Source organism: Myotis davidii, unplaced genomic scaffold (assembly GCF_000327345.1).
Source record: "Myotis davidii unplaced genomic scaffold, ASM32734v1 scaffold169, whole genome shotgun sequence".
Taxonomy (NCBI): Eukaryota; Metazoa; Chordata; class Mammalia; order Chiroptera; family Vespertilionidae; genus Myotis; species Myotis davidii.
Window position 1 is genome coordinate 1,959,934 of NW_006383005.1, and position 12,703 is coordinate 1,972,636.

Genomic DNA, 12,703 nt, shown 5'->3' on the forward strand with positions numbered 1-12,703 from the left:
TGTGGCGGGGGGAGGCCTGGTCCCGGTTCTGCTCTGCTCGGTGTCGCCCTCTCTCGCATCCCCCGGAACTGCGGGGCTCAGCGCGGGGAGAGGCCTCTGCATCGGCCTCTTCTGGGCGCCAACCAAAAATGGGCCGAGAAAGACGGGACACCTGGATGCTACTCCGGTTCGGCCACGGTTGCCGCCAAAGGGGCCACCGTAGCTGGGAGGACCGGCCTCCTTTGCCTTGTCCAGGCCTGCCCCTAGGAACCCCACTTTGTGCAGGCCAACCCCTAGGAACCCCACCTTGTCCAAGCCTGCCCCTAGGAACCCCACTTTGTGCAGGCCTGATGAGAGTGGATCTATAATGGAGGCCCACCTGGTGGGCTCCTGCACATTCCTCAGGGCCCAGCCCAAATCTCCTTCCTCCAGGAGACCTTTCCTGTCTCCACTCTCCACCCCACCCCTCTGCCTGGATAGTTAGTCCTTCTGTTCAGGCCTGCCCCTAGGAACCCCACTTTGTGCAGGCCTGCCCCTAGGAACCCCACCTTGTCCAAGCCTGCCCCTAGGAACCCCACTTTGTGCAGGCCTGATGAGAGTGGATCTATAATGGAGGCCCACCTGGTGGGCTCCTGCACATTCCTCAGGGCCCAGCCCAAATCTCCTTCCTCCAGGAGACCTTTCCTGTCTCCACTCTCCACCCCACCCCTCTGCCTGGATAGTTAGTCCTTCCTTCCTGCAGAACAGGTGACACACTGCTCTCCCTTCCTTACCCAAGCTGCCCCCCTGCCGAATGCCATCGCCAGGGCACTATTCCCGCCGTATTCCCAGCTCTGTGACTCGTGCCGCCGGAGCTGTGTGATATGGTGGGCCAGGACCAGAGTCCCCCCACGTGGTGCCATTCAGAAGATCCCAGGGGCCTTCCCAGGACAGCAGGCTGGAGGCTGGGAGGGGGTGCAGGCAGCAGGGAGGGCCCCCTGCTGCCAGCAGAGGCCTGGCTGGAACCAGGATAATCACAGCCCCAGACAGAGATGGAGGAGCATGTCTGCTGGGGTAGGTTGTTGGGGAGGTAAAGAATTCAGAACAGACTGAGTCATAGGACCTGAGCCTGTGAGGTGAGGAGGCAGGGAAGTTCAAGTTCCCGAGCCCAGGAGACTCCAGGAGAACTGGACACGTGCAGAGGGGGGAGGGGGTGGCGAAGAGTTTCCATTTCGCTGGGCCATGCCCAGGTGGTGGGGGAAGGGCAGGAAGAGCTCCAGGTCACTGGCAGGGCCACAGTGGAGACCCCCAGGGTGGGAGTGATCCCAGGTCACATATCCCACATTCAAGCTCACAGAGGGAGCCCAGAAAGGATTCATGCTGGAGACCTGGAGACCAGAGCACCCCAGGACGCCCTCCATTCCTGCAAATGTTTTCTTTGTAAGAGGAACTCTTATACCCCGGTTCCAAGTTCTGGCGTTCATGTGCCACTCAACAGACCGAATGGGATATGCTTTTTGGTCAAGCAGCACCGGCTATTAATCCGACACCCTGCAGAGGTGCCAGGCCTGTCCACACAACCAGTTCTCTGGGAGGCTTTAGTCAGATCCCTCCCCTCACTGTTTCCCCATCTGAAAACTAGGGTGGCAAATGGTGACCGCCTGACCTGGCTGAGCGGTAAGTCTGGGCAGCAGTTACCTGAGCCAGGAGAAAAGATCAGGGATGAAGAGGCTGAGGCAGTCCTTCCTGTAGTTCTGGGGATGCTGGTTGGCAGCTTTGGGCTCTCAGGCTGCAGCAACATAGGGCCAGGTCTTCGGGAGCCACAGCCTACACACATCTGACCCCACACATTCAGGTTGTGAGGGAGCCAAATTATTACTCACTGCCAGCTCCGACTCCCGAACCACAGCAGGCTGCGGAGGGGACCCTGCCCAAGAGTCTGGGAGCATCAGCCACTACAGTGAGGAGACAGGGAAGGAGCTGTGGAGGCCACAAGACATTTAGATCGGCTTTTAACGGAGAACCACAGACTGGAGAACAAAGCATTCTCAGAATCACAGGCTTTTAAAACCCTTGGCATCTCAGATGGACCCACAGAATCGTAGCATTACAATCTCTGAGCTCAGGCACCTCAGAAGCCATCTCCTTGAACCTTTCATAGCGCAGTGAGCCCAGAGAAAACCTGCCCTTCATCCTGGGGGCACAGCACAAGGCCCCAGGAAGCTGGGATGAGCTCTGCCAGCCTGGGTCACAGGATCACAGGCATGAGTGTCCTCTGCATGGGAGCCGAGCCCGTGCCAGCCTCTGGGGTGGTGGACCAGGAACAGTGGCACCCTCTGCTGGCTACACTGGAATTCCAAGGTGGGAGTTGGAGGCATGGGAGGGGGAGTTCATACTCAAATTTCAGTCCTCTGTGTGTGGCTAACCCGCAGCTGGCCAAGTCCTACCCCTTGGAAGGTGGGCTGCCCTCCTATGCATGTGCCTTGGCCCCAGGTGGAGAGTGAATTTGGTTTTAGGAGGAACTGGGTCTTGGGGGCCAGGGTGGGGCCTCCGCCTGGGGCAGGGCAGAAACGAGCAGAGCTGACTGGCCCTCAGGGTTAGGTTTAGTCGGCATTTAGGTCCTGATCCTGGCCTGGGTCTGGAATCCCACGGGGTTGGGCTTTGGTGTGACGCAGACAGGGGCCAAGTCCCAGTGCTGCCACTGCCAGGCTGTGTGGCCTTCAGCAGGTGGCTTCACCCGAGGGCAAGCTCGCCCACCCAGGATGTTGTGGGATCTACTGAGACCCTATGTGGGGGCACCTGCTTCTTCCAGGCCGCTGGGCTCCAACGCCAGGTCTGTTCCCTCTCCTCCCCCACACCCAGTGTTTGCCCTGTGTCCTCCCCACCACCCGGCATCTGGGCTCTGTCCCCATTTATTCCAGTTTGCTGTCTCCCTCCCCAGTTCAGCCCTGACATCTACCTCTGACCCAGCTTGCCTCTGCCAGGCCGGGCTCCTCGTTGGTCATAATGGGCCCAAAATAGCACTTCCCCTCACGCTTCCTGCACCCGGCCTGTGGCTTACCGTCCGCGAGGACAGAGTTAAGACTTGGTGTTTGGCAGAAATGCAAAAGCTATGAAGGGCTCTCAGAGGGCACCTGTGTTCAGAGAAGGCAAACACCTGCCTAGGGCCACACAGTGACAGGAGGCCACAGGGCTGAGGCTTCCGTTAAGATCCCTTGGTCCCCATCCCCCCCAGGTTCCACCCAGATCCCACCCAGGTCTAAGCCAGGGCCTTAGCCGCATTTGCTGCTCCCTTCGCAGACTCTCCTCTGTGCCCACCCCCAGCCTCAATGCTGTCTTGCTGTGTGACATTAGATAAATCCCTAGATTTCTCTGTGCCTCACCTTCCCCAGGAGGTAGATGTCCCCAGCTCAAGGGACACCTGGAGAACCCCTTGGAGAAGAATGGCTTTTGGTTCCCTCTCCTGTCCTTTGAGGTAGGAACACCCTGTCCAGGGTTTGTCTGCGGAACGTGAGCCAGACACCTGAGTGACTGACGTGAACACCAATTTGCAAAGCATGAGCCTGCACTCCCCTCCACCAGAAACGTTTGTAAAGCCTCCATCATTCAGGCTGGAAAACGTCCAAGCGTGTTTAGCAGAGCAGAGGCACGACCTGTCCTCTTCTAGTGGTTGCCATCTTGAGTCCAACAGGTAGACCCTGGTGGTCATGGCTGACCTGACACGGACGGGCCCTGTGCCGTCGGCCTTCACATTCTTTTATATTTATTTATTTTTATTGATTTCAGAGAGGAAGGGAGAGGGAGAGAAACATCAATGATGACAGAGAATCATTGATCGGCTGCCTCCTGCACGCCCCACACTGGGGATGGAGCCCACAACCCAGGCATGTGCCCTTGACCGGAATCGAACCTGGGATCCTTCAGTCCACAGGCCGACGCTCTACCCACTGAGCCAAACCAGCGAGGGCGGCCTTTGCATTCTTGTGTCTGATTTCATGACACACCTTTTTAAAAATGATGTACTTCTTTGGACCAGATATCAGACAAACTTGGATTCTACCCCAGCTCCAAAGCCTGACCTCGCCTGGGCTCTCAGGTTCCCAGGCCTCACGCGAGGCTGCTGGGAATGGCTTCCTGGAGCTGTGGACAGGCTCAGGCGTTGCCTCATCTTTTACTTACAGCCCAAGGCAGCTTGGCTTCCCCAGCCCCGTCTCAGATGCACTGATGCAGGAGGCAAGGGGAGCCTGGGAGCGGGGTTCACGCGGACACACGATCTGTGTCACGCTCTATATTTACGCAGGAATCTGTAAAGGATTCTAACACGTAGCTCTGGTTACAAAGCACTGGACTAGCACTGCCCTTGTTTTCCTGGTGAGGAAACCGCAGCCCCCACAGGCGGTGACCTGCTCGGATACCACGGCAAGTCGGTGGCAGCCTGGCCACCCACTCTCCTGGGTCTCCGGGGCCTCCCTTCTGCACAGGAGAGGGGGTGTCAGGAGAGCCACGCGGCTGGGAAGCTCTCAGGTTGCTGGCAGGCCACCTGGGCTACTGATGGGGAGCAGTCACTTGGTGTTTCTATTTATTGACTTTAAAATTCATCATCCAAAGAAAGTTAATACATGACTGTTTGGTAGCAAGAGAAACACAACCTAAGACCGCAATGACCCACCCACCCAAACAAAAACAGAACCAAACACAAACCCCATCTGAAACCAGACCTTTGGAGCAGTAGCTGAAGCAGCAAGGGGGCTGGGGCTGACTGGCTCCTGTGGCCCAGGGGCAGGGGAGAGGCTGCCCTCGGTGATCACCAGGTGAAGAGGCCATGTTCAGCCCCTTGGCTTTGGGCACCTTTCCTGGAGGGGCTGCCCCTGGCAGGAGGGGTATGAAGAGCGGGATTCAGTGGTCAGAGTGAGGGGGCTCCTAGGTCCACCCTCCTACGGTGACCGCATGTGCCAGTGCATGAGACACAGGGGTGGGGGGCAGCTGTGAGGAGCAAGGGCCTTTTCTCTTCCTGCTCAGGCCAGCAGAGAGCCCCGCCCGAGGCCCCATCAGTGTTCCCGAGTTCAGAGACTACTGAAGGCACCGTCCATAGACTAGGAAATGCCCAGCCTGGGGAGGCCCCCCGACGGAGTCACTGTCCTCGTCATCTTGCTCTGGGTGACTGAGGGGACTTGGTCCTTGGCTCTGGATGCTGGAGGGCGGCCCAATCAGCATGAGGCTTGGAAAGTGTGTGAAGAGGCAGCGTTTCAGTGCCCTGAACATGCAGCGTGTGTGTGTGTGTGTGTTTGTGTGTGTGTGTGCGCGCGTGCGCACACAAGTATGTAATGGGGGGGATTGGTCCCTCCAGGAAGGCTTGGTTAGGGTCCTCGTTGGCCCCCCCAGGGCAGGAATCGGGTTTTTTCCTTCTGTCATTTCCTCCAATCACTCCCTGCCCTACGTCATTGCATAAATAAGTGCTTGGGAAGGTACACATCTAAAAAGAAACATAAATACTGTACATGGGAAAGGATTCCATCGCCCAGCCCTCCCACTGCCCCAGAAAACCCTCCAAATATTGCACATGGCCCTCCCCAGCCCCTTGGGGTCCAGGCCTCGCCGTGTCTTTGGTAGAAGCTCCAGGGACAGAAGTCTGGGTAGCCCTCGTGCCCCCCACCCAGCCCCCATCATGACCAGGAGCACGGGAGCAGCCAGAGGGTCAGGAAAGGCCTTGGCCCACCGGCCAGCGGGAGTTCCATCAGCACGCTTCCGCGGAACGGAGGAGCCCATGCAGGCACAGCTGTGCCCTGGCCGGACACTCTGGGCAGAGTGCGTGTGGGTCAGGAAGAGGCAAGCAGGCTGAGGGCGGGTGGGTGCCAGGTCCTGAGCCGCTCTGGGCAGGGTCACACCCTCCACAGGAGGAGGTGGTTCGTGCTGTCGTCACGGCCCACGGTCTCGCTGCTGCCGCCACCCCCACTGCTGAGTCGGAAGTCCTCGTAGCCGTCGCCTCCGCTGATAACCAGCATTTTGGGCCTGGCCAAGGGGGGTCCTCGGGGCCGAGGGGAGTCCCGGTGCTCCAGCGACGGCAGCTTCTCGGGGCCTGGGGGCGGAGGGGAAGGGTCCCTTAGGGCCTAAGCTCCCGCACCCCGGAAGACAGGAAGAAAGACAGGCACACTTCCCGTGGGAGAGCCCACTACCGGTTGGCCAAGCACTTCCTGTTTGGAAAGAAGTGCCCATTTCCTGGCCGTTAGACAACTTCCTACCTCCTGGCTGACATCATGTCCCCGGGCCAGGCCGCTTTCTGTCTCTATTACTGCACAGATACTGTCCTCCTCGGACTCGCTTCCTGCGTCCAGTGCCCCTTCCCAGGTAGGTGCTTAGTCTGCACGCAGACACCTCCCGCCCGGGGCTGCCCTGCCCCTGATCCCCTGCCGCTTCCTTGGGCTATGGTTTCCTGGCCCACCGAAGCCAGGCTTGGCTAATGGCTGCTTCTTGGTGTACATCATTTCCTAATAGGCTTCACTTTCTAATTGTCATAGTCCATTTCCTGTCCTATCTGCCGCTCTATGTTCCGCTCTCTGCTGTTATTTCTATCCCCTGCTCTGACCATCACTTCCTGCCCCAAACAGACATCACTTCTAATCCTGTGTTATTTCCTGTTGTATATGTCCCTGCCTGTGCCATGTTCTAATTCTTAGCTTATAGTCACTCCCTGTCCATGACACCTGTCTGGACAGTATTTTACACTCTCTCTCTCTCACACACACACACACACACACACACACACACACACACACACATACACACACTATTTCCTAGTAGACTGTATTTGGGGATTTCCATAGCCTACTTCCATTTCTTACATTTTTTCCTCCCTCTTAACCCTCTACTGGCAGGACACTGGGAAGTCCTAGCCCAAATGTCCGATACCCTGGGGTGGGGTAGGACACAAGACGCACCTGTGTCTGGGGGAGGTGGTGGGCTGGGGCAGATCAGGCTAAAGCCATCGGGCAGCTGGACAGCAGCCAGGAAACGGACGTGGCCGGTGTGTCCCTGGCCTAGGCCAGCAGGGCTGAGAGGCGCCCGTGGGCAGCTGACGGTACTGGGTGAGGTGGGCATGGTGAGCACGACGCCGGCACTGGTGCCCACCCACAGCAGCTCTTCACACACCAGCAGCGCTGTGATCCGCAGGCAGGCAGCCTTGTGCTGCCGGATGATGGCGTCCGAGCCTGGGGCGGGAGACAGAGAGCTGGGGCCCAATCCCGGCCTGGCTCCGCCGCGATGAGGGGGCGGGAAAGGCTCCAGGGGAAAGGAGTGGTGGACCGAGGCCGCTACCTGCCAGCATCCTGTGCACGGGAGGAGTGACGTCCACCTCTGCCAGCTGCTCAAACGTGTCTGGATGGTAGAGACACACATGGGCACTGCCTTTCAGAGTCACCCACACGCCCAGGCTGGAGTCCACCATGCAGGCCACACTGCGGCTGGAATCCTGCCCCACGCAGAACGTGTGCTGGGGGGAGGGGTCAGAGAGCAGATGGGTGACTGGCAGGCCTGCCTTTCCTGTCCCCTCCCTGCCTGTGCTTCACCGGTACCCGTCCCTCCCTCCTTATACCCACACCACACCTCCCCAGAAAGCCCACCCGATGGACAGCAAAGGCAGCTTTGCTCCCTGGTCTGGGTGATTAATGTACCCAAGCTTAAGGGGAGCTTCCCCACTTAATCCTCAGACATTGAAATGGAGGTGCCCTTCCCCCATGACATCTGAGTGGTTTGGCCTCTCCCTGGACAGCTGGATACTTTTTTATCCCCGCCCCCAGTCCCATCTCCCTCTCTCGTAGGCCGGGCTCACCTAAGTCTGTTTCTCCCCCGTTCCCCACCCATCCCTATTGCTACCTCCAGCTGCAGGGTGTCAGGGCTGAGGACCAGGACTCGGTTCTGGCAGCCACACCATAGCCGCCCGCCCACAGACACCATCTTGGTGATGGGGCTCCCCTGAGCACCCAAGGTCACAGATTTGAAGTTTTGGGGGTCCCAGAAACGACCTGGAGTGAGAACGGGGTAAAGAAAACAGCAAATTCAGTTCAGTATTGCATTTCAGCTTCACCCTCTCCTGAAATGAGGTGCTAACAACCCCATTTAAAAATGAGGTGCCCACATCTCCAGACTCACGTCCCCGAGGCCCCAGCCCCCTCAGGAGAGAGGCCAGCACCCGCAGGGCCTCCCGGGGGCGGGAGGGTGAACACGCACCTGCTTCTCTTTGGTAGACCACGAGTTCCCCATTAGCCAGAGACACGAACACCTGGTTGTTCAGATACCTGGGCAGGGAAGGGAGGGGAGGGAGTCAGGGGCTTACGGAGACCCGAGCAGGTCACGTGGGGCAAGGGAGTCACAGACAAAATGGTATGGTTCCCACGTCCACCTCTCCAGGTGAGAACGCCCGAGTCTACGAAGGAGTGACTCGCCCACGGCCACACGTGTGAGAGGCACAGCTAGCCTAGGGCCAGGCCTCCGGCCTCCGGCCTCCACAGGAGGGACCTGGAGAGCAGGGGACCCAGTGGGCAGGAGGAAGTCTGCCGGTGCAGCCGAGAAGGGCTGGACGGGAAGGGCCCCGCGGTGCTTACAGGATGCAGGTCACCGAGGCCGCGTGCTGGAGCTTCATGCTGTTCCTGCGGTCGCGGATGCTGTCGGAGGACTGGTACACGTGGACACTGTGGATCAGGGCGTGCGCCTGTGACACGTGCTGGGCACACCGGTCCCTGGAGTCACCCCTCCACCGCTTTATCTCCGTCTCTCCACCACTACTTCCTCCTTGCCAGGTGCCTGCTCAAGGTGTGAGGCCCCCAGCCTCCCTGTGGGTTTCAGACCCAGCAGTCCCCCTGGGGTCTGAACCAAAGCCCCCTGCTTCCCAAAGGGAGGAGCTCAGGGTTCCAGCACTGCGACCCCGGCCCCTTCCGTGCCCCTACCAGCCATCCTCAGTGCCCAGCCACACGGAGCTCTGATAGGCCTCAGGGTCAACGGTCAGCAGGTCCTCGAGGCTGCCCCTGGTGAAGGAGCCGCGGCTGGAGCGGCGAAGGGCTCGCCCATCCATGGGGCTGGTGCCGCAGGGACCGCCAGGCCCAAAGGAGCCGGACAGCGGCAGGAAGCCGGGCTCCTGCTCCTCCTCTGAACTGGTCGTCTCTGCCATGGCCTCCTTGGAGCTCGGGGTCTCCTCATCTGAGGGAGACAAAGGTCTCTGTCCCCACTGCCCTCTGCCAGACCTGAGCCCTGATACCTTTCTGGGCCTCAGTCTCCCCTCAATGCATCCCTCTTGGCGACGTCCCTCCCGAGGGCCCTTCTGCAGCCGCTCTCCCCACCCCGAGGCCTCTGCATCAGCTCCGGCTCGTTACCCTGCAGACAGCCCAGCGCTACAGGCTCCTAGTCCCAGCCTGGCCCACTCCCATCGGCCGCCATACCATGGACCAAGGGACCTGCCACTCCACACCCTACTCCATCTTCTCTAAGTCAGTCATTCCAGCATCTGGCCTGACTGTCCCACTGTCCTCGGGGTCAGCCCCTGCCCACCTTGCAGCCCCCTTGCTCTGTGTGCTGACATCCTGAGACTTGGTCCCAGGCCTTGGCTTACGCGGGTCCCTCCTCACCCATCAGTACTCTTGGGCTGCCCCCCTCTGGGCGTCCACCCTGCCTGACGGCCCCGCGTGGGGCACTCACTGCCAAAGCTAGAGGAGATGGTGGACCGGCTGGCCTGGCTCTGCAGAGTCCCGGAGGGGCTGGGCGAAGACTCATCGTCCGAGTCACTGTCAAAGGGCACCAGCTCCGGGCGGGGGTCACCCTCAGCAGGGCCTGGTGCCATCTCAAGGCCCGATCCGGCAATGGAGATGTGCAGGCAGGGCTGGGGCCCTGGCTCGGCCAGCATCCCTGCTTCCTCGTCTGCAGCCTCGACTTCCAGTTCTGGCCCCGGAGGCTCAGGTGCTGACTCCTGGGGGGTCCTCAGCGACGAAGGTCGCTCCCTGGGAGACAAGGGGTGGGGATGAGAGCCCCCAGGAACCCAAGATCAGCCCCACTCTCTGGCAAGCCCCCCAGGCCCCACACCATGGACACGCCCTCAAGGCCCCACCTCCATCCTAGGGACACACCCACCCACACCCACTAGAAGGGACCTCGGTGTGCTGAGGTAGGAACTCCGTCCAGCAGCCCTGCCCACTGCAGGCCTCACCGTTGGCAGTGGGGCTGCAGGCCTGGCACTGCCCCGATGCAGAGGATGCGGGCGGAGCAGACAGCGATGCAGGCCTCCACGTCGGGCTCGGCGCGCAGGCTCAGCAGGCACACCTGGCCCACGTAGCCGTCACTGTTGCACACCCACACCTCCGGGGCGGGCTCCGGGCAGCTGCTCAGGGTTGGGGCCGCACAGGAGAACTGCCAACACCAATGGGGAAGGCACACGGAGGAATCGCTGTGAGCTCCCCACCGCAGGGCAGGGGGCAGGCCCACGTGGGTGTGTATGGGTCCCAACACGGATCATGGGAGCAGGTGCAACATTCAGGACATGTGTGTAATACAAAACAGAAACATATGAGCACGTGCTGGCTTTGAATATGTGCACCCACGGGACCCAGGCACCTGCACGTACCTGCATGCCACTGCGTGTTTTCATGATGGGGATGGCCTTCAGGAACTCAGGGTCTAGGCAGCTTTTGCTGGATGCTACAGTGGGGATGGACAGACAGACAGACACTGCTTAGCAGCCACCTCATCCTGGTTCCTACCTTGCCCATTTCCCTTCCTCCCCTGCCCTCAGTCTCTCTCAGGAGAATGAGGTGGATGTGAATTATGCCCTGCTCGTCCCTCGCCTTATGCAGGAGATAGACCTAGAGGTCTCTAAGAATCTTCTAAGCCATGGACCTTGAACAATAGCTTTCCGTGACCCAGGCTTCCTCCCAGTGTGTGTGGAGACGAGGAGTTCTTGCCATGCACTCCCACATGGGGCCCCTGACATAAGCTGACCCTATCCGTGGAACCTCTCCCTGCAGGGAGCCCGGGGAAGCCCTGTTTTACTGCAGGCGTCTAGTCCACCCTCCCCCACAGGGCTGGAGCACAGGACATGGCAGGCCTGGAATTTCTGGCTGCCAATGTCTCAGACAGCTGTGAGGTGCTGCCCACTGCCCACTGCCTAGAGGTGCTGGGAGGAGGGCGCCAGCGTGGGCCCTGGCTCACCCAGTTTCCTCTTGGCCTCATCGAAGGCCTGCTCAAAGCCAAGGCGGGCGTCAGGGTGGGGGAACTCGAAGATGAAGGAGTCCGTGCCCTCGGGCCGCGTGGCACACAGCTCCAGCTTGGTCGGAGGGAAGGAAAGCGCATAGCACAGAGCCTGCTTCTCGGACAGGTCCCGGTGCATGGCGGCCGAGAGGTCCCGAAGCACGTCGTCCAGGCTCTGTGGGGGGAAAGCCCAGGCCTCAGGCAAGACAGGATGGGCCTCTCTCCTCCCTCAGCTGGGGATGGACCTGCGTCTCCACCTCAGGCTTGGGACACACTACTTCCCTCTGATGGGGTGAGGCTGTTTTCCCTCTTAGATGAGTGACAGGGATGTCCTCTCCCTCGGATAGGCTCAGGGATCCCCGCCCTCAACTGCAGGCAGCCTCAGGCAGAGGACGCAGACCTGGTGGGGGAAACCGAGGCTCTCGGAGAGCTTGCTCATCTGGCCCAGGGTGGTCAGGTCCTCGTCGAGGCGGCTGATGGCCTTCTGGATGTTCTCCCGATTGGTGGCTTGGGTTGCCCCTGGTGGGACAGAGAAGGCCATGGACAGATCCAGAAACAGACACGGTCAAGCCGGGAAAGGCACGCCTCCCCTCAGCGCACGACTTGCAGCTGGTTGCAGGGAGCAGCCTCACCAACAGTGAACCCCACGTGCCCAGGAATAACGCTCGCGGGCAGTTCGCAGAGAGCCCCGGGCCTGGGGGCAGGGGGCTGGGCCAAGAGCTACACAGCACAGGCTGCGGGGCCCCGGAGAACCCCCTGGAAGAGCACAAATAACGGGCAGACGGCCCTGCAGGTTGTGCGGCACCAGCTGACAAACTGGCCTGTGCAGCGGCAGCCGCCCACGGGAGTCCCAACGTGCTGACTACGGGACTCGGAGCCTCCACAGAGGAGGAGCATTGAGCTGATGCCCTGGATTTCCCTGGTCCTCTATGCACCTCCCTCTGCTGAGCAGCCGGCCCAGAGGCCAGCTCAGCACCCCACGCCCCGCATGCCGGGCTGGGGCGCACGTGATAGCAGTGTTGTGTACTAGACAAGGCGGGGCTGGGAGGTCTCCTGTTCCTTCGGTTTTCTTCCATGTGACCCTGCCCCACGCCTAGCCATAGCTGACTGGACCAAGACTGGACACTTGACCTAAACATAGTCATGTTATCAGCTGGCCTGTTCCCTCATGGGAAGAGACGAAGTGGGCCAATAACCACTTGGATTCCTACACAGGGGCCCATGTGGGGCAGGCCTGGGTTCATCTAGGGCAGAGGTTCTCAACCTGTGGGTCATGACCCCCTTGGCGGTCGAACGACCCTTTCACAGGGGTCGCCTAAGACCATCCTGCATATCAGATATTTACATTACGATTCATAACAGTAGCAACATTACAGTTATGAAGTAGCAACGAACATAATTTTATGGTTGGGTCACAACATGAGGAACTGTATTTAAAGGGCCAGAACGATGAGAACCACTGCAAGTGTCTCGCCCACCTGCAGTCACATAGAAGGAAGGACAGACAATAAATGTCTCT

General features: G+C 59.9%; 1 protein-coding gene across 1 annotated transcript in view; it reads right to left on the minus strand.

Annotated features, from left to right (window-relative positions):
- Nucleotides 1-4,510: 4,510 nt before the first annotated feature.
- The window catches only part of ARHGEF17 (Rho guanine nucleotide exchange factor 17), a gene marked incomplete at its 5' end in the record, with an annotated part of 58,691 nt that continues 50,498 nt past the window's right edge, over nt 4,511-12,703 (minus strand). Inside the window, 12 exons of the mRNA XM_006777971.2 lie at nt 4,511-6,034; nt 6,894-7,163; nt 7,270-7,444; nt 7,828-7,976; nt 8,182-8,249; nt 8,556-8,642; nt 8,898-9,147; nt 9,643-9,941; nt 10,148-10,347; nt 10,562-10,635; nt 11,146-11,359; nt 11,585-11,703. Of these exons, the coding sequence (XP_006778034.1) occupies nt 5,838-6,034; nt 6,894-7,163; nt 7,270-7,444; nt 7,828-7,976; nt 8,182-8,249; nt 8,556-8,642; nt 8,898-9,147; nt 9,643-9,941; nt 10,148-10,347; nt 10,562-10,635; nt 11,146-11,359; nt 11,585-11,703 (2,102 nt within the window). The remainder of the gene's footprint in view (nt 6,035-6,893; nt 7,164-7,269; nt 7,445-7,827; nt 7,977-8,181; nt 8,250-8,555; nt 8,643-8,897; nt 9,148-9,642; nt 9,942-10,147; nt 10,348-10,561; nt 10,636-11,145; nt 11,360-11,584; nt 11,704-12,703) is intronic.